This window comes from Lytechinus pictus, chromosome 15 (genome assembly GCF_037042905.1).
Source record: "Lytechinus pictus isolate F3 Inbred chromosome 15, Lp3.0, whole genome shotgun sequence".
Lineage (NCBI taxonomy): Eukaryota > Metazoa > Echinodermata > Echinoidea > Temnopleuroida > Toxopneustidae > Lytechinus > Lytechinus pictus.
The window spans coordinates 8,036,020-8,056,933 of record NC_087259.1 but is presented as its reverse complement, the minus strand read 5'-3'; the positions used below and the strand labels follow the sequence as shown (position 1 = coordinate 8,056,933).

The 20,914-nt window shown below is 35.9% G+C and overlaps 2 protein-coding genes across 3 annotated transcripts in view; one reads left to right on the top strand and one right to left on the bottom strand.

Moving 5' to 3' along the window:
* Positions 1 to 846, bottom strand: part of LOC129277704 (probable palmitoyltransferase ZDHHC24) — a 5,541-nt gene extending 4,695 nt beyond the window's left edge. The window contains exon 1 of one of the 2 annotated variants that reach the window (XM_064110184.1): positions 759 to 846. The gene's annotated coding sequence lies outside the window, so the exon portion shown is untranslated. Of the gene's footprint in view, positions 1 to 753 lie in introns of both variants that reach the window. The other variant, XM_054913853.2, reaches the window with a different exon arrangement.
* LOC129277212 (coiled-coil alpha-helical rod protein 1-like) lies at positions 363 to 20,914 on the top strand. Its single transcript, XM_064110183.1, has 20 exons — positions 363 to 940; positions 2,801 to 2,927; positions 3,979 to 4,015; positions 4,436 to 4,849; positions 5,342 to 5,529; positions 6,172 to 6,307; positions 6,736 to 6,843; positions 7,832 to 7,890; positions 8,886 to 8,973; positions 9,511 to 9,621; positions 12,612 to 12,718; positions 13,692 to 13,804; positions 14,472 to 14,583; positions 14,747 to 14,868; positions 15,503 to 15,573; positions 16,116 to 16,233; positions 16,720 to 16,821; positions 17,135 to 17,286; positions 18,598 to 18,772; positions 19,843 to 20,914. The coding sequence occupies exons 1-20, from the start codon at positions 883 to 885 to the stop codon at positions 19,938 to 19,940; spliced, it is 2,496 nt and encodes an 831-aa protein (XP_063966253.1). The 5' UTR covers positions 363 to 882; the 3' UTR covers positions 19,941 to 20,914.

Genomic DNA, 20,914 nt, shown 5'->3' with positions numbered 1-20,914 from the left:
CCCCTTCTTGCATGTGATATTTCTGAATTTCATCACCACAAACTTCACCACAAACATATTGTAACAGTGTATATCAGTTGAATGTAAAGTGCTGGCACTAGTACAATTTGCATTTGACTCAGATTTTCAGGGTTGGGTTTCAAATTTCATTCAGCCTTAAAATTAAGTAAAACATGTTAAGGATTAGACTTCGTTTGGAGTTCAGTGGCTAGAACTAGATTTTTAATTTAGAAAAAATATTACTTAAGAGCCAAGTTATATGATGGATAGCTGTAATGGAAACTGGCAGTGTCAAAAAATCAAGCATAATTTGTCCCCAAGAAAAAGAGAAAATAAGCCAAAGCCCCAAAATTGGCATTGCTAACCTTAATCATTTCATCACAAAGAGAACAAAGTCAAAGAACAGTTATAGTACATAACCTTGTTCATTGTGAATGAGTGATTAGATTGTGACTGAAATTACTACAACACAACAACCAACCTGCGAATAGCCGCTGATCCTCGAATACCAGGGGAAGAACAACAAAGAAGAAGAAGAAGACTGATGAAGTTCAGACTCAGAGTTCGTCAAAAACTCGCACAATTCACAATGATGACAATCATTTGAATACTGACACGTATTTTAATACGTGGGGCAATGCTTAATTTCCAATGAATTCTTTACAAATTATTTGGGGAATATGAATATCGATTCACTCCAATTCGTTCTTAAATCATAGACTTTATTAAATAAAATGAAATTTAATGGTTTACCTCACCAACTTGTTCAACAACTCCGTCTGATGTCCGTCAAATAATTCTTAGACTTTCATTTTAAGCCCGCTCGTCGTTGACTGATGTCGGATGATCAATGAGAAAAGGCGATGAAGCTGAAACAAAATAATGGCGGGACCTTTGAAAAATCCGGCACATTTCATGAAACCCCCTAGCTATGGCGTTGGTAAGTATAGTAACAACATTATAAACCAGTTCATCATATTTCATGATGTTTTTTTTATTGAATGTTTTTGCTCGTTGTATGTGAGAAACTTTTGAAAAGTTCGTGAACTGAGTAGCGACTTAGTGCCATAGTGGGGATGTTGGCAGCCGCTCTGGTTAAGCAGCAAACCAGCGCCCAGCCTCGACCCGCCGCCCGGCCCCCGGCCCGGCCCGGCAGCCGGGCAGGGCGAAAGATTTGAGTTCTGAAAAGTGGGAGCGTTTCATCAACATTCTTGTCTGACAAGTTGTCAGATCTGACATCTTTCCTTAATACTGATTGGCTGAGAGTCTCTGTTTCTATGGTAACTGTCGGATAAAATGGGACTTGTCGGATAAAACTTCCGGCAAATCCTTTTTTAAGGCTTTAGTTTCATGAAACGCTCCCCTGTTCTCTCATGGTATTTATAATTAAAGTTAGATGGCAAATATAGCGATCTTCAACGCTTATATAATAAAGCGTCAAAATTTGTAGCCATCTCCTTGCATTAGTCTATATTATACGATGTGTCAAACTGAGCCTACTCTCCCGCGCATATCGTTTGTAATACGTAATAATTTTAATGCGCACAAGGTGGTCGGTTTCAAAAGAGGTGGTCGATATGTGGTGGTCTCACTATAGTATAAGGTACATAGACCGTGTAATGAAACGCTCGGGAAGAGCGCCCTACAGCGTTGAGTAAGTAACTACCTTTTTGTATCGCGAGATGGTTGTGTACAAAACATATGAGAGAAATGGTGAAGGGGTGAAGAAATAGACGATTTTTACATTTTATAATTTTTTCATTCAATTTTTCCCCCTTAAATTTGAGATGAATATATTTCAGAGGTTTCTTGGTACTATTAAAACATGGAATTATTCCCATGTGAGCCCTCTCCAAACTCCCCTCTCTCATTTTCCCCATATGTTTTATACACAGTCGCATGCCGATAAGCGAAGGTTTACTTACTCAACGCTGTTGGGCGCCCTTCCCCATAAGCATTTATCGAGCATTTCAAAAAATCGTCGAAGTGTCCGATCTTCCCCTTGTACTAGTATCTTTGATACTGAGAATGAGATACCGGTACTCCTAAGAAAAGAATGTAACATTATGACATTGATCACCATGCACCACAAGAAATGAAAGTGATGCAAAATAGAGCAGGAGCAAAATAAAAAATTGAAATATGCATAAAGGTCTATAGATCTACCGTAGAATCTATTTCCATGGATTGAGATCTTCTCAAGTGATGGAACTGAACCTAGCTGCATGCTGCCCCTATTCAACCTCTTGGCTAGTAGGATCTTCAATATCAAATGATTAAGATTTATTGATACACAGCCTTAACACAGATACACATAATATGCTTTCACCATAAATAATTGCTAAATACCATTTACAAAACATTAAAATATATTTAAAAAAGGCCGCAGAGCAACCCTGTCCTTGTATATGTATGCAAAATGAAAATTTCTATACACTAGTTACAAAATAATATCTTCTTGTCACATTGCATTTTGGTATAAATATGGAAAGTTTTATAATTTACCAAAAGAATAATCTTTTTTGACTGAAACCTTTTTTAGAAAACACATACATATAGTTGCCTTTTGCCTCTAAAAGCCCTCTATATCAATTTACTCTTTGAAAATTGAATTCCCTTTGGGAAGTGTTGCATTTCTATAGATGCGAATGAAGTCTTGTAAAATTATGAGTGTGTTATAGATCTATTACGCATTGTTGGTTGTTAATTTTGATACAATTGCTGATTAAATGTCATGTATATAATTTCCTAATTTTGAAGCATAATTAAAGTATATTTTTTGACATTTACCTATTTTTAGGTGGACCATCTTACAAGCTGCTGCCCCCATCAGCCCTAACAGTCCCAGCCAAAACAGCACCCAAGGTCACTGGAGTCTCAGGAGAACCAACAACTTCTCCGAAGAAAGCTAGAAAACAGTCCCCTCGGTAAGATCGTAACATTGATGTCTTTTATTCTTGGCTTGTTGAAGATTGTACTTACATGTACAGTGTATAATAAACAGCTGTAGAAATTGTTGATTTTTTTTTTATCGATTCAACATGCAACATTGATTCATTCTTAACAATTGAATAAGCCAGTATGTGTTCTAAAAGTCCTTATTTCCACTAAAAGTATTAGACTCATTGTTCAGTGCGTTATTTCTTTGATGATAAATATACATACACAATGAAGGGATAACACAGACATGAGAAAGATGTTATTGTGAGCTATCAAATTCTTTCCATGATATCACGGAAGAGTGTCATTTGTGACCTGCCACCCCAAGACCAACAATACATGTAAGGTACCCAAAATGAATTTTATTTTGAGATTTTCATTGAGCATGAATAAGCACACTTAAAAGTTGTAAAAATAAAATATAACTTGTCAAAATTGATCAACAATAACCCACACAGAGTGCTTGATTGAATGTTAAAGAAATTTACTGAGAGCCCCGAAGAATAAAGAGAATTTAACAAGGTTCAAGTTTGGGATTCACTCAATCACGAGATGTGCAGTTTTAACTTGGTGCACATTGTGCAATCTTAGTGAAACTCCCCAGCAGTCCAGAAAAAATGGTATTAAAGAAACTCTTAAGTCTTTTGTTTAATTTTATAACTTCAAATTTTGACAGTATGAAGAAGAAGAATTATGTTTTCAAATGAGGTAAGTTCTCATTTTGTACTTTTTAAGGACCAAATACTCTTGGATATTTACAGGAAACCTTTTCTGGTGACTTATTGTTGGTTTTGGGGTGGCTGGACACATTTTCATTTTGATTGCTTTCCACATTCCCTCACATTCATAATATTGCAAATAATAGGCCAGGCTGAAAATGTGTGCCAATAGTCACTCAAATTCATAAGCGTGTTATACCTTACACCATTTGATGTTCACTTCATTTTAGATTTTCTTTTATTGAAAATCACAACGTAACTAAAATACCATTTAAACATTCTTTATTTATTTATAATTATAATTTTCTTTATTTTGCAGAAAATCTAATCACCAGTCATCTGCTGCTGCTCAACATGTAAGCCATTTCTTTTATAGTGCTGTATATTGTCGTCACAGAGGCGGAATAGAAAATATTTAAGAAAAAAAGACCCTCAATTTTGCCTTAAGATTTGATAAACAAATAGGTAATTTTACCATGATTCAAAATGTTTCTATCCGGGGATCTTAGAATGGCAGTATTAAAGGTATTCATTTCCCCCATTAGCTAATGAAACTACATGTATATAGTACATTAAATTATATTTATATATTGCTTGTTGCTACATCTGGCAAGTCTTCCGGTTGTTGAACAACCTTTATCTAGGAATAAAATTTGAATATTTTTCTTATGTTTGACATACAATTCATAAAATAATAGCATTCAATTTTTTCTTTAGCCAACCTGTCCAGATATAACCAGTCTGGACAATTATATCAATTATTTGTAATCACTCAGGAGAAAGAGACTCAGGTTACCCTGCCACCGACGACACCGCCTGTGGTACCCCATGGAGAAAGTGGCCATCCTAGTTACCCACCATACCAGTACCACCACCACCAGCTACGCCCTCAGGGACCACACCCCACCCAACCCTACCGCCATCCTCCCCCACCACCACCTCCACCCAGCCACCCTGGACCAGACCCACACCACCTCCTGGAACTCCAACGCCAGACGGAGATGATCGTCAGCCGCCAGGCCGCGGACATCGCCCGGCTCAAGACGGAGCTGTCCACCCAGGAGGCCCAGCACTCGGCGGAGCTCGCCAGGAGCAAGGCCGGGAGCAGGGAGTCCAGGGTGGGGCTGGAGGAGGAGATCTTGAGATTGAAGGAGGAGAGGAAGAGAAGTGAGGCCAGCCACAAACAGCAGGTCAGTGCGGCATACGGAATAATTGATGTAAATTATTATTATTTGGTAATGAAACAATTATTTTGCCCACAATAATATAAGGAATATTAAGTAAGATTATCATGGCATTCATAGATCTGCAAACAACATATCTATGTGTATTTTGATAGGGATTCACTGAAACACTTTTCTTTGCTGGGACAAGATTATCAAAATTACCATTAAGATGAAACCAATCGATATAATGATTTTTTATTATTATATGAAAAATTCCCCTAATCATTACAAATGTAGATTTCATTGTCATTGTTTCATGTTTATAATTTCATACAATTGTTTTATTATGTTTTCACAAAATTACAAACTATATAAATTAATATGAGCATATAATACTTAAACATCATACAATGAAACTGTCTTCGATGCCAAGGCGAGGCTCAAGGATTACAATGATTTTCCATTAAACTGAAGACAAACTCTTTTCTTGTATTCTGCTGCTAAATATTTGTGTAGGTAAGCCATATGGTAGAGGAGCATCGGACGGAAACCAGTCGTTTGGCAGATAAAATGAGGAAACTTACAGAAGATCTCCAAAGGACAAGAGAAGAATCAGATGGCAAGATTGCCAATTTGACGAGCCGTCTTGCTACAGAGAAGGAATCAAGTAGTGGTGAAAAAGATCAGCTGCAATGTGATATCAGGTAGGACAATGATGTTGATTATAAAGGATTTAAATCTGGGATAATTATGGATGGAAATTATTGGAAGAGAATAGAGCACTCTCGTAATATGAGTCCAGCATCATTAATTTTAAATTAGAATTTTTATTTGTATAAATATTGTCTGGGGTACTTTACTATAAGGAGAAAGAAAAAGACAAATAAGTGTCCCAGACTTATGTTACTGTTATTTATTTGATTGAAGTGCAATTCTTATGCGAATCATTGACCTTCGATGATAATACAGTGCATGATATTTTTCTCAAATTTTTCTTCCTTCCTTTGGAATTTATTTTGTTATACAATAAATCACATCAGGATCACATTTTTCAGTTACATGTAGGTAAAAAAGTTTTTGAAAAAAAAATCAACCTTAAATGGTATTCATTTCTAAGAGATTGGAGAGGCCTTGTTGGTCAATTAGTTTGCCAAAGGAGCTCAAATATTTCTGGAGGTATGTGTATTGCCATTATTGTGTGAAAATCTGCAAGGGAGCATTTTTCACGGAATTTCCCATATTAATTAGCCCCTCGCCTACTGATACCAGACGGTCCCTTTACAAATGAAGGAATTCAGTAGTAAGTGGCTTAAAATTTTCTGTAACTGTGTTGTATCCAATTACAGGCAGAAACAGGAAGAAATCTCCCATCTTACAACTCAAGTTGCTCAACTGAAGGCTTACATAGGCGATGCTCTCCCGAGCAGCAAGACCTCGGCTCAGTGGAACATCGAAAAACAAAACTATGACAAGAAAATAAAGGTATACAAGAAGAAAGAGGTACATTACATTCCCTCTTTTCACATGGCAGTTCAAGTAATCAATTGTGCTTAATGGAATACTTCAAGAGCTTCCAGGGGGCTACAATGCCCAAGCCAAGTGTCTTAATCATAACATTTCAAGTTATAACAGCTTATTTACTAAACTTGCAATTCTCAAAATGTCTCCTTGTACTAGATTAAAGGGGAAGTTCACCCTGAAAATAAATTGTTTAAAGATTAAAACAGAAATAATAGAGAAAAATTATGGTGAAGGTTGATGAAAATCTGTCAACGAATAAAGGGGGCTATGAATTTTTTGATTTTCTATTTTGTGAAGCCACAGACGAGTACCTCCTCCATATATTTTGTGTGTTATGAATTTCCCAAAATACATTTTTTTTTTAACTTTCCATTGTGTTTTGCACTTAGCTATTGGAGGATGAGAAAGAGAATATCCAAACAACTGCGGACATGCTGAATGTAAGACTATCGTCGATGAACGAGATCATGGCCATCCAAGAGAAAGAGATGACACAGGTATGAAATTCAATTCAATTTATGGTATATTCTGCAATGAAATTCAATACATGATATACAGTCAAAAGGCTGAAAGTTATTCATGTTCACAATAAAACATCCAAAGTTCATCAATGGGCAACACTAAAACAAAGGAACGAACAAACTAATCATACAGGTACATGGAAGAAGTTTTGGTAAGCTTGACATAAGTAAATGAATACATTTCTTAAAAGCAATAATGTAAAGCTATTCGAATTAGAATAAGATTGAATGTACAGAATTACAATACATAAGTAAACAAATACAATTTGACGCAAATAAATGCAAAAGTAATCAAGATCAAAATTGGATTTAAATACTGATGGTAGTGATTTTTTACCTAATTGCTATTAAGAAAGCATCAATGTTGCAAGCAAGCAACCAGAGGACCGATGGCTTCATGTCCTCTCTGAGGGGCCTGGTAATGAAGATTCAAATGCCTTTAATACCAACGGGCACTTGCACACCAATTTGGAATCAAACCTGGGTCATCGGAAAACATAACCCCCTCTCTACCGACTGAGCTATTGAGCCTCTATAGAATAGAATTTCAATATTATTAGACTGAATATGTAAATTGGTTTGATTGTAGTGGTATGATATGCTCACCATAGTGTCACCTTCCTGTTTTCCTCATCGATGTAATATCTGATAGTTTCTTATTTTAATTTGAAATTTGCCATGAGGACTTTGCTCTGACACTTGTCACAACTCAAATCAGTATGGATTAAGTGCCATGGACATTTTGCATTTGAATTTGTCAGTTGGTGTGGTAATTCAACTCCAATATAAAAATTTTGCCTTAGATAAATGCTACAGAGGACTGCTTTGGTTGTTTGCTGCAATATAGTCAAATAGTCCCACTGTCTATTGAATAAATCCGATGTTTTATTTCATTCATACCGTCAAAAAAACCCTAAATGCTGCTCAAAATTATTATATTTTTTAATGCCATGTTCAATTACAGGTAAAGGAATTGGATCATGATATGACGAGCAAACGTACTGGAGAAATCCTGCTGACCAAGTGAGTATCGCCCCATTTTTAATTCATTGATTCTTTAAGTGAAAATTTACATTTTAGCACCTTTTATTTCTTTTTTTTTGGGAGGAGGGCTTTGAAATCTTGGTCATCGAATGCGTGATTGTGCCATACTGCCAAAAGTTGGCGAGCAGAAAGTTGTATACTTAGTTATTTTAGTTAATAATGCTATTTTGGCTTAATTAATACGTAAAATAATACTTTTTGCTCCCTAAATACTGGACTAAAAACTCCCTAAATAAAGTTTTTTTTTATGTCGAAACACCCCCCTGGTTCTAGCTAGGGTTTTAAGCAGGTTTGAGCAGTATTTTGTTAATGCAGGAAAAGTTGTATGGTTGACCATGTGGTTAGTCCTGAAACCGTTAATGTCCCCCACATTATCTGTGCCATCATGCAAACCTTCAAAGTATTATGTAAGTTGTATATTGTGTCATGTTGTTTATGATGGTATTTAATGTTTTCCGTGATACATTTTTTTCATATGGCAAGGACCCTTTTCCATAGACTGTATAAAATAAACTTTTAGTGAAATGCATACTTTGGTAATATTAGGGAGGTTTTTATGTCTATATCACAGATCTTAGTCGCATTGCCAATGGTAGGATCGATGTAGCATCAGTGATCTCAATATTCAAATGCTTTATGCATGTAACTTCCTTATTGGATGGCGAGGTTTGTGGTAACACCATGTAAGTTAGTCCTGAATAGGACTGCTGGTTCATCTTTCTGATTACTGACAAAGAGGAAAGCTTACATGTTCGAAATGTTGAGAATAACAGCTATTATCAGAAAGATAAACGAACACTCCTTTTCAAGACTAACTTACATGGTGCAACCGCAAACCTCTCTATCTAGTCTTACCACCATGCAAACTTTTCCAAGCTCAACTCCCTTATTATCCATTTGATCTTCCTCAAACTTTCTGTTTTTTTATTTTGTATATTGTGTTATGTTTTTTTTAATCATGATATGTCGTTTAGGTGGAGAGAGAAGGTATTTGCTCTCCTGGTTCAGAGGAAGTCCCTTGAAATCGTCATCAAGAAGGATGCTTCTACCTATCAAGATAAGGTAAATAATCCATACATTCTCTTTCTTGTTTACTACAGGAATATAATTTCATTCCTTTAGTTATTTGTTAATTTATGTATGTATGTATTTATGTATTCATTTTTGTGTGTGAAATTCTTCATCCATCCATCCATCCATCCATCCATCTATTCATTTAGTAAGTAATTCATTTATTTCAACAGAATATCCAATAAAAACATAATGAAATACTATGACATATTCAAAAGTAGAACCAAAATGACAGCTGAAAATGCATAAATGCTTATAAGCAACTTTAAAAAAACTAAAACAACACAGTTAAATACTATGACATTTAAATCAAAAGAAGAATGTAAACTGAGAATGTAAAATTCCAATTGAATATATATTTAAAAAGTCAAAAGTCAAGTTATCGAATCAAATCCATGTACCTCATTACCCCTAGATCTGTTTGATAATGCTCCATATATCGAGTTCATTTGTTACTATTTTTCTACTCAGTGGCATGGCACAGAAGGGGAAGAGCAAATCATGGCAATTTTTTTTTTCTTTCTCTAGCTCAACAGTATTGAGGGTCAGCTAGAAGGAGCCCTCAACAAGGCGCGAATCCTGGAGCATGCCTTAGCCGACAAGGAGGCTCAGCTGCAGCTGGAGAAAAATAATGTTACGGTAAGGCAGGATTGATCCAGGGGAGTATTACATGAAAGGACTTGTCAGGCTTTTTATCTGACAAGTTCTGTTTTATCTGACAGTTAAAAGGTAACAGTGCCTCTCAATCAATCAGATTAAGAAAAGTTGTCAGACAAGAATGTTGATGAAATGCTCCCCAGGATTGACTGGGGGAGGGGGCAAGCAAGCAACAACAACAAATATTCAAAAGTCCCCACTATAGAAGAGATTTTGTCCTTCCCCAAAAGGAGGTCCATGGTCACCATCATAAAATGGAATTCGGCAAGAAATTTTTTTTTGGGGGGGGGCAAGGGCTACAGGTATGTATTTTTGCATAGTTTGGATGTTCATCACGAGCTGTAATGTAGTATTATATGGGAATATATCGTCATCCCATTAACAGAGCTGCCAACCATTACGTTTTTGCCGTAATCATTACGTTTTTTCATTCAAATTACGGCATTATGGTTTTTCTTTTCAAATTACGTTTTTTGACAATTTTGATAATGTGTGTACATAATTGTATGTATGTGGAGTGCGTGTTGAGCCCGAGATGAGCCTGGTACTTGCGCGTGCGTAGTCGCCTGCCGGCCGGTTTTCCAACGCACTTTAATAATTTGATAGCGTGCACGTACATATACGTTAGTTGAATATGCGAGCGGCATGCATGGTACGAATCGCGATGTATAGCGACTGGTAAATACGTCTGTAAGGATGATGACGCCATCCAAGATGGCAACTTACGATGACAAACAAAATGATCGAGGATGATTATGTTTTGATCATCATTTGAAAGGAAATAACAGTAACTGCGGTCTAAGGTACGATATTTCTGAATTTTATATATTTTATCTTAAATTTGCATGTAATTTCTTTCCTATAAAGTGATGTTTTATGTACAAAAAAACGATCCAAAAATCAGATTTCCGCCGAATGTTAGATCTAACGTTACTGCTAATACGTTGTCTTTACGCACGGGCCAACACTCTTCAGGTGAGTGGAGCCAACGTTTGTTCTTGCAGCGCAGAGCGAGGAGTACGATGAATTGGGTAGGGTAATTCCCCAAATGTAGTAAGAGAAGAGTCCATTTGTAATGGAGGGGATTTGGAGGTTTGAGGGAAATTATTATTCCATTTGCAAAATTTTACAAAAATACTCATCATATATATTAAAGATTGAATCATCAAAAGATATTTTTCATATACTTTAAAATTAATTGTAGTGATAAAGAAATGCAATTTTGAGGCTATTTTCTTGAATTGATTAATATCAATTCCCTTCGGATAACGGTACTGTCTGGTTAATTTTCATCAACTCGTATCAAACAAATACGATGAATTCGGCTTTGAAAAGACCTGGAAAGCTCTTCATTGTCCCCTGAAGTAATAATTCTGGGTGATATTCAACATTTATTGATAGTTTCACATGATTTATACTAGAGAGATGTCCTACTGCCTTTGGAATTCATTAAAAAAGTCGGCACTTTAGCATTCAGTTTAGCAGGAATGGGAAGATTTCTTCCCCGGTTCTGGCGGCCTAGATGTCTGCTCTATAGTGCTGTCACTGCTGGGGATGATTGAGTGTGCGTGCAGTGTGATTGAGGCTGAGCTGTGCACATCGTGAAGTGTTTTACGATGGGACTTTTGTGGAATGATTTCAACTTCTTAATCTTATCTATAGATCTATTTGAATTTTAGATTAGATTGATTTATGAATAATTTTTCTGTATTTGTGGAATGTTACATGTACACTTCCATTTTATGACACTTTAATTTTAAAGGGTACTGTTTGGCAAAAACAATGTTACTTGGGAAGAGAAGTCTGAATTGATGTCAACTTTTTTTTTTATTTCTCTTAGTCTACAATTTGGTAGTTTTGTCAGGAAACTCAACATAAAACAATGAATTATTTTAGAAGTGGAAAGAAAGCCCCAGAAAAATGGAGCCCTAAAGATGTTCACCAGAACTGATTTTGGTGCCCCTGAAAGATTTTTTTCTCGACAGATCTTCACTTTGATAAGTGCCGGAGTAGGTTGCACTACAAAATGAAAGGCCTAGCTACTTGTCATTTTTAGAAAAATTTGCCTAGGTGCCCATTTGACTAGAATAAAAGTGGCCTTCATGCCCTTTAGAATGGCCTTGATACCCCTTGAAATTTTGGGGCATTCAAGGCCACTTTGCCGGTTGCCCCAAGCTGAAAGTGCCCATTTAAAAATGGCCTTGCCCCTCTCAATTCTTAATTCAAGCCCTGCTACTGACTTAATTAAAGTTGGTAGATTATATCAAACGGCCCAAGACTAAAAGTCCAATTTGTAACACTCCGTTACTTAGCCCAGACTAGGCCTAGAGATTAACTTTTTTTAAATTGTTCACTGCATACATACTTTTTGCATTGGATGTTTGTTGCGTGTGGTTTTAAGGTTCGTTTTAACACATTCCTTTTTTTTGTTGGAAATTCCTTTTTTTGGCCATAATGATTCCTTTTTTTGCTTGCACAAGGTTGGCAGCTCTGCATTAATGAATGTCAAACAATACATATACCATATCTTAGGCCGTTTTAGGCTAGCATGCTGACAGTATACATCTGATAGGGGAAATGGTCAGCTAGGTTTAAAAGATTTGTCAACCTTTATCGTTTAATCCAAGTGAGCTGGTTTCAGGCTGTCTGGGTTTTACAACTTTCTGCCCCTTTATTAAATTTGAGTTTATTACTTATGTCTGATACATATCAGAACATGCATTTGTTGTGTTATCATAAGATTTCGGCTGGTGCAACCCGATATTGTTTTCAATTTACATGCCAGTTTTCTTTGGATGTGCAATACCCCCAAAAATGTTTTTGTTTGTAAGGCAGGAATGTTTTAAAAGTCATACAAGTGCCAGTACTACATGTAGGAAGATGTAACACAGAATCAATGTAAAACGTTCACTTATTGTGTATAAATTCTTTCTGTCTTCTTTGTTTTTTTTTTATTTCTTGAATGGATGTAGAAAGTTGAGCAGGAGCTAGTCTCTGTTCAAGAAGTGGCAGGAATGCTTGACAGGAGACTACAAGAGAGTGAAGCTTGCCTTTGTAGGATGAGGGATATGGTTATCAGGTGAGATAACTTTGTAGTGATGTGTAGCAATTTTCATACTTTCATGTAAAGTACTGATTTGTTTTTTGTTTTTTTGTATGGGGTGTAGGAGAGGGCATTGTTATGTTCATTCATTTTCGATAGATGTTTTTCCCCCCCTCCACAGGGTTATCTTATTTTCTTCGTAGGTAATTCAAGGACTTATTTCTATATATGTGACCATCCACCTCAAAACCAACAATAAGTCACCAAATATGACTTTAGAAACTTTCATTGGGTTCGAAAAATTATATCGTAACCTTTAATATGATATATAACTCGTCAAAGTTGATGAATAGTAATCCTCACAAGTACTTGGTTGCATGCAGAAGAATTTCAGAGAGTGCTTTAAAAAAATAGGGAGAATAACAAGTTTTGAAGTTTGGGTTTGGGTTCACTCAAGCATGGAGTGTGCACACTGTGCTATCTCAATGAAACTTCCAAGCAGTTTGCAAAAAATGGTTATCATAGAAACTCTTTTATCTCGTCTTTTATTTAACCTTAAACTTAAATTTTTGAAAGTTTGATGGAGTAGAATCACCGTTTCAAGTGAACTAATTTTCTCATTTTTGCTCTCTGAAGACCTAATTACTATTTTGGCTATTTACAGAAAACCTTTCCTGGCAACTTCTTGTTAGTTTTGGGATTGCTGGTCACCAATGTAAAGGAGATGGAGGTTTATTTATACCTACATGCAGAAAGACTTGTAAGGGGAGCTGGGGCATTTTTTTTAATGTGGTTTTTACGTGATAGGGCATGCAAGTAATACAGGTTGGTAAAATATTGGAAAATGAAACAGACATTAAGCAATTGCTAAGTTTCTGACAATGTCCCCTTGCATTTCAGAAATAATTTTGGGGCATCGTCCTTTTGGGGCTAAGTAATTGAATGAACTCAGTTGGTATTCTATTTTCCTTGTGTGTACATCTATTTGTATTATTCCTTTGTGCAATAGGTGTCATAAACATTCCAATGGACTGAATACACAAAGCAAAGAGATGGATTCAAGACTAAACTCTCATCAACAACGATTAACTTTTGCTATCAGCAGAATCGAACTCCTGCAAGGTCAGAAATTAAATTATATTGAAATTTTAGGCCTGTTTTAGTATATTGGTATATTTGCAGCTTGAGGAAAGGCACCACTATTTATTGTCTCTGGCATCTTACAGCTGTATTTTCATGTCAAGGAATTCATTTTTAGGTGATCATTACATTTAGCCAAGCACCTATAACAGCCACTAACTAGAATGATTGATTATTTAATATGGTGACAGGTTATGATTATCCGTCACCATATCCTGTATTTTACACTCTGATTTAATCCAAACTCTGGTTTGAACTATGGATAGCCAATTGCAGCACAAGTTTCTAACAGTATATTGGTTCAGCTTATCATTGCATTTGACACAAATTATTCATACTTGTCTTGGAAAAATAAATAAAAGTGTGTTTATTCACCATGGAGAAAGTATTCAGTAAACATGAGAAGCATACAATATTAACTAATTTTAACATTTTCGGCATCCTATGATTTTAGCACAGTAAACTGGATTCAGAATTTTGGAATTTGATCAAAGGATTTTACAAATAACTGGATTATTAGTGAAGTGAACAAATTGAATGTGAATATTTAGAATCCAGTTCATTTATAAATTTACATAATTTCAAGTGCCTATTTTTGAGGCTTTATGTAATCTAGATGTTATCTATGTTTGCCTGGCTTCGTCTTCAGATCTACTGGCTTGCCGGGATTCCATGCAGAAGTTGAAGGTTGGAGGTTCGAGCCTCCGAGGATGCGCCGACCTATCAACGCAAACAGAAGATCATTCCTCCATCCCAGACAGGTGAGAATTTCTTACTTGAATTCCAAAATGTTTCTTATTAAAGGGGTCGGAATTCTGGGATTGATGAGAAATATTTGGAAGATTTTTTTAGATTATCTTGGAACGGCTTTTGAGGACCTATTTATGTCAATAACATCAGATATTCTCATTTTTTTCATGCCAGTGTACCTACAGAACTGAAAACTGAGATGGAACGACTTCAGAAGGAAAGAGATAGCCTTGCTTCCAGGCTCAAAGAGGATTCAGCAGTCGTTCAACAGAGGATCGATGACATTAGGAAAGAAAGTAAGAAAATTGTGTTAAATAAACCTTTAATGCGGTAAAAAAAAAAATCATAATTCTATATTTTCTTTTACCAATATTACCAACAGAGGTAAGGTAATAGACATGTCATTTTGAAAGAATGTTAAGTCAGTAAAAGAGAGTATTCCATGTTATGCAATTCCATCCCATTACTATCACTCCCATGAAAAACATATACAGTAAGTTAAACATAAAACCATGTCTCGCCTACATGTAACAGTATATTGAACTACATCCATCTACTTACATGTGCTTTATTCTGAACCAAAATCCCTCTCACACCATAACCCCAAATGTAACTCCTAGCGTAAAAGATATATAGACAGGATTAAATGTATGTCTAAACACCAAAGTAGTGTATAAATAGAGTACATTTTAAGTGTGGGGGGTTCAAGCAACTCTCACTCAAGCAAGAACCATGCTTTGGAAATATGTTTTACGTTTTAGGTAAGTAATTCTCATATGCTGTAAGGACATGAACGTCGTCATTTTGGAGCAGCTTTTACATAATGCAATTATCATTTTTGGAAAGATGTTATAAATAATGAAGACACACTTTTTTTTGCATAATACTGGTAGTTAAACTAGGTAACATTCTTGTATGTTTTTATTTCAGTGATGAGCAAAACAGAGGAATATGAAATGAAAAACGATCAACTTAGAGCCAGGATATTTGATAGAGGGAAGGTGAGTTGTCTCCTGAGGAGCATTTCATGAAACTCTGACTATTTGTTACAAGCTACTGAAATCCTTGCATCTGATTGGCTCAGAGCAAATTTGTCAATGGAAATCACTGATTACAGGCCTCATGAAACACCCCTCTGTAAGGTGTCCCCACATTTCACCATCCGTTATCCTTAAATGTAATCATAAACTTGAAATGATGATGCAACCTTTGGTAATTTTCATTTGGGTGAGTGAGCAAAGGATTTTTGTGAATGATTGTGTTGTAAGTTGAACATAGAAGAAGGAAGAGGCAAAGGGGGAAGGAAGAGAAGAAGAAAGAAAGGACGGGAGGGAGGGAGGAAGGACAGAAAGAAAGGAGGGATGAGGAGAAGAAGAACAAACAAAGAAGGAGAAGATGGAGAAGAACAAGGGAATAATGCATCACAGAAATTCACAAGACAAGTTACCCAAAAATTTGTATTCTCCTTCAGAGTTCTATAAGTACTGATGTGGTAAGGGAAGAGATTAAGAGTACTAAGAATGATATGTATCTTTGCTTTTAGGAGGTGGAAAGTCTAGAGGAGAGGCTTGGTGAAAGTGAGAAGTCCTTGACTGAATCAAGAGAAGAGACTCTCAGGCTCAGAACAGACCTCGCCCGCTCTCAGCTAGTGGCAGAAGGAGGTACGTCCCCTGAATTCAGCAAGGATTTGGTTATCAAAACCAATATGCTTTGATTGGTTTAGTGGTTCATGCTCTTGCCTTTAAATCCGAGGGTCATGGTTCAAATTCCAGACATGGCATTTACTTTTCTTTATCAAGGAATTTGTCCACATCCACGGTGTTTTGCACTTGACCCAGGTGTTGAAAATTGGACCAACTTGGTAATCCAAAAATGTTTTGGGGAATGTGTGGATGGTATTGATGATGATAACAACAATGATGACAATGGTATTGATAGTGAGATAATGATGTAGTCATTGATTAATAAATAAATGAATGAATGAATTAATCTATTGTGATCGCAATGATGATGATGTTGATCTCTGTGGGAGGAAGATGATGATAGTGATAACTTGAGACATTGGACCACTTCATTAACATTAACTTTTCACTATCACTATTGGTAAAAATCTTTTTTTTTTCTCCGTAATTTCTGTCATTTTCCAGCTTCAGATGAGAAGTGTAAGTTACTTGAATCCCAGCACACAAAGAGACTAGCCGAGATGGAGAAAAGACTCAATGAGGCTAGGAGAGAACATGCCAAAGCAGGTCAGATATTCCTCTACTATAAAATAGTCTTTATGCATATGACATCATAATCTCATAGCGATTTTCTCTTCTAATCTCGTCCAAGTTGGTAAAGTCATTATCCCCCTTGACATAATTTTCTAAATCCAGAAATTAAATCTTTGTGATGATATTGAATGATCCAAAATAATTACCTGAACCCCAATATTTGTATATGTGGTTCAGGGATTTGTGTTGCTTTTCACAGAATCTTTTGCCACCAATCTTTAGACTAGATACAATGTACATGTAAGGTCAAACTAGACTGACTTTCCACTAATTCTTCCTCATTCAGTCGTGTCCTTGAGACAGCTGGAAAGACGCCATGCACGTGAGAAGGAGAGATCTTCGGAAGCCTTGACATCGCAGGAGGAGTACCTTACAAAGGAGATATCAAAACTCAAGACCAGACTTACTGAAGCAGAAGCTGACAGGAACATGCTAATGGTAACCACCTCAAACAGTTCCTTTAATCTTGGGAAATGCATGAGAGTAGCGGGCGATTTTGCCCTCATGACAGCCCATATCGCCCCTGGAATTTTCAAAACTGCATGGTTTGGGGCAATAATCTTTTTGTACAGTCGCCCCAAGATTTGCTACAAACAATGTTTAAGAATATTTAGAAAATAATGATATTTTTATTGAATGCATAATTGCTCTTTGAAAGAAATAGCTTACACAATTTAGCAGTTGTCCCAGCTTGGAAAAAAATAGCACCTAATAATGAAAATTATTTTCCTACACTGGTGCCTTTTATACAGTGCCTTTAAAAAGGATTATTCAAATAGTAATAGTAATAATCAGCTTTATTAAGCACAAATCAGAGGATTTGTGATGACACTTAGTTAATTTTCGAATGTATATTTACCCTGATATGGAAGAGGAAATCCTTTGCTTTTTTATTGATAAGCTATTAGTACAGTTTATATTCACTGGATCTACAAGTATTTTGTCTCCTTAGATGGTCTAATGGTTCCATGACATTTGCTCCGGCTTCTATTGCTCTGCTCTAAATTCCACACACTAATGCAATGACCAACTTCAGCCCTGGGGTTCAACACTATACCCTATCCTAAACCTAACCATAAAACCCTATTGCAACCCTTACCCCAACCCTATATCTTAAACAAAATAAAGCCCCGATCAATTGTCGCAGGAGCAAATGTCGTGTCACCTGTCTAATACCGCATGGGCTAATGCCATTTGGCCGCAACATGTGTCCTTTTTCCTGATCCATTGGCATCCCATGTAGTTATCACTTTTGTATGAACACTGACAGTTTGATCTAAACACCTACAAATCCAAAGGCTATTACAGTTACATTTACTCACTAGTATATGAAAGCACCATCCATAAACAACTTTAAATCAAAACTCAAACGCATCTATTTCATTAATTACAAGCATTTTAGGAGTCTTAAATAGCGCAGTAGAATATATACTGAAGTGAATAGTTTCTGCGGTCTATAAATCTATGTATTATTATAATTACTTTAAAATCCACATTCTACAATTGCCATAGGAAATTATAAATAATTGCAGTGCAGACATAAAAAAAGTTCCTCCATAAGTAAAAAAAAAATAGCCCCTAGATATTTGGATGTATCCTCAATGTAAACATAGAAAAGGCTCCTTGAAAAAAAAAACCTGCCCTGTATGTGTTGATGCATGCGTAATACTGTGCTTAGCCATGCTGAGAAATGTAATATGTTATGTTTTACATTCATTTTTTCACCCTCCTATTTCCATGTACATGTAGGTAACTCTGAAACAGGAAGGTCTTCTCCCAACTCACAGGGCAAAGCAGACTGGTGGCATACCATCTCTCATGGGGAAAGAGAACAGGGATGACATAGATGATGATGGAGAGAGATGTGATAACAATACCATATCACCCACTAACCATGACAGACCTCCATCTAGTGAAGGAAAAGGTAGGTGAAACCGAATGTCCGCTGGGGGTTCTCCACCTGCTCAGCTGGTGGGTACTCTGGGGTTAAAGGTAAAAGACAGTAGTTGCAGCAAACAATAATTTCATGAGAAAGTCTTTTAAATCAAGGTTAATTGTCAAAAAATATTATCATACATCTAGATCTGGTACATTAATGTAATCTTATCTTTGTAAAATCGTGAAAGCTTAGCTCAAAATCGATAATTCTGATGATCACTAACACAGAAAAGCATATGTGGGACAGTGTATTAATATTGCTTTGAAAAATACCTGACATTCGATGGAATTCCGTGCTTATTTTGCTCATTTCTCAGCAGTTACGCATTTTCTCTCAGAGCTACATGTATTTGGCACATATTTTTTATTCATACATACAAACATTTGGTGGTAATTTCATTGGATTCTGTTCGAACTCATTTTGAGACGGTTACCACAACTGGTATTTATCTTTAATTTCCAGTGATAATTGAATCTTTACCCTATTCTAAATTTACTGACTATGCCGCCACACCAAATTTGTTTACCGTGCCAATCCCTGACCTTTTACTTTCAAGTAGAGCGCATCTTTTGAAACCAAATTTTTGAAGTTTGGGTACGCGATTTCAAAATTATGCAACATTTTTCAAGTGCATTTCAGACCAGAAATTGCTCACAAATTTTGACATGATTTTGTGTACAAAGTAAATGAAAATTGAGTTTTCAACCAGAAATCATAAATGTACGATTATTTTTACTTTTACTAGGCTAAATGGTTTTATTTTATGCTGATAATGACCCAAAAACTTCTACTTATGCCATAATACCGATGTTCTAAAGAACTCAACTTACATGTATATGTAGTAAGATCTTACATTAAGATGTCTTAGGTGTAGCACAGAAAAATCTCCATTTAGTAAGTCAAGAAAAAAATTTCTTGTCAAAATTAAGAGTACTTTTTAGCTTCACATGCATTATTTTTATTTTAATACTACATGTATTCACCATCTACTTTATGAACAAAACAAAATTATTACTTATTCTTTATTCTCTTTAATTCCTCCATTTACTTTCTAGAACCCCTCCATGCTGTGTTGAAGGAGTTACAGACCATTGCTGCCAATGTCTTAGAAGATGACCTTGACGACGACGATGATGAGCTAGATGAAAATTAGGACTAGCCATTATAGGAGAATAGCAATCATGAGTTAATTTGACATTCCAAACCAGGGGCCCGTCTTACAAAGAGTTGCGGTTGATCCGATCAATCACAAATATGGAAAGCTAGCAAAGTCAACATATAAAATGCATGTCTGTTCAAAAAAAAATTTCGAGATATGATCTTTATTCATAGATTCATCAATTTCTTGACAAGTTGGTGTGTTCTCCTTTGTTTTTCAAAGGATATTGTGCAAATTTCCTTTTGAAAAAATTATGACACTGATGGATTTTCATAGTTACGATTGATTGGATCAATTTTACATGTAAGTCTTTGTAAGACGGGGCCCTGTAAATCATATGGCTGATCTCAGGGCATATTTTCTAATTGGAACCGATTTGAAGTGAGGGTTTGCCAATCGTGATGGACTCCAGTGAAACGACATGTTTTTTTCTTTTGAATTGAAAAGTGACATCCTTGTCTTTATGCAGACTTCGTATTAGAATTCTGATATTTTTTCAGGTAAAGGTTAGGGGATGTGCCAAAATGTGCTTGGTGTCAATTTTTCCAGAAAATTATGACTATACATATAATTAACCCTGCCTTAGTCGCACTACCGGAAGTCAAATATTTGCATAAGTTGAAGCATTTTTATAAAACCAGATTATGTGGTCTCAAAAGATTTGAAAGAAGCAGAGTTACCTGTTTACTAAAAACTTACCCTTAAGTTTATTAAGTTATTTACTATGCTTCCCCAAAACCAAAAAGGGTGATGTTCTTTTTTTTTTGGTCTACATATACATGTACGTCAGTTTTTTTCATGTACCTGACCCCCCCCCCCCTTTCCTGACACACACTTGGTTACTTTTCCCCTTTTTCTGATGGAAAATATTAACTTATAAATTATTTAGTGATTGTTTATGGAATTATCCAAGCAAATGAAAAAGCCTGTGCAACTATTAAAGTTACTAATGGACAATATCAAAGATA

What these genes read in the sequence shown, in the direction of transcription:
- LOC129277212 (XM_064110183.1), top strand. Translation starts at nt 883, where the DNA reads ATGGCGGGACCTTTGAAAAATCCGGCACATTTCATGAAACCCCCTAGC. An exon ending in ATGAGGGATATGGTTATCAG is followed by an intron (nt 12,719 to 13,691) that starts GTGAGATAACTT and finishes TTTGTGCAATAG; the next exon opens with GTGTCATAAACATTCCAATG. An exon ending in CAGAATCGAACTCCTGCAAG is followed by an intron (nt 13,805 to 14,471) that starts GTCAGAAATTAA and finishes CTTCGTCTTCAG; the next exon opens with ATCTACTGGCTTGCCGGGAT.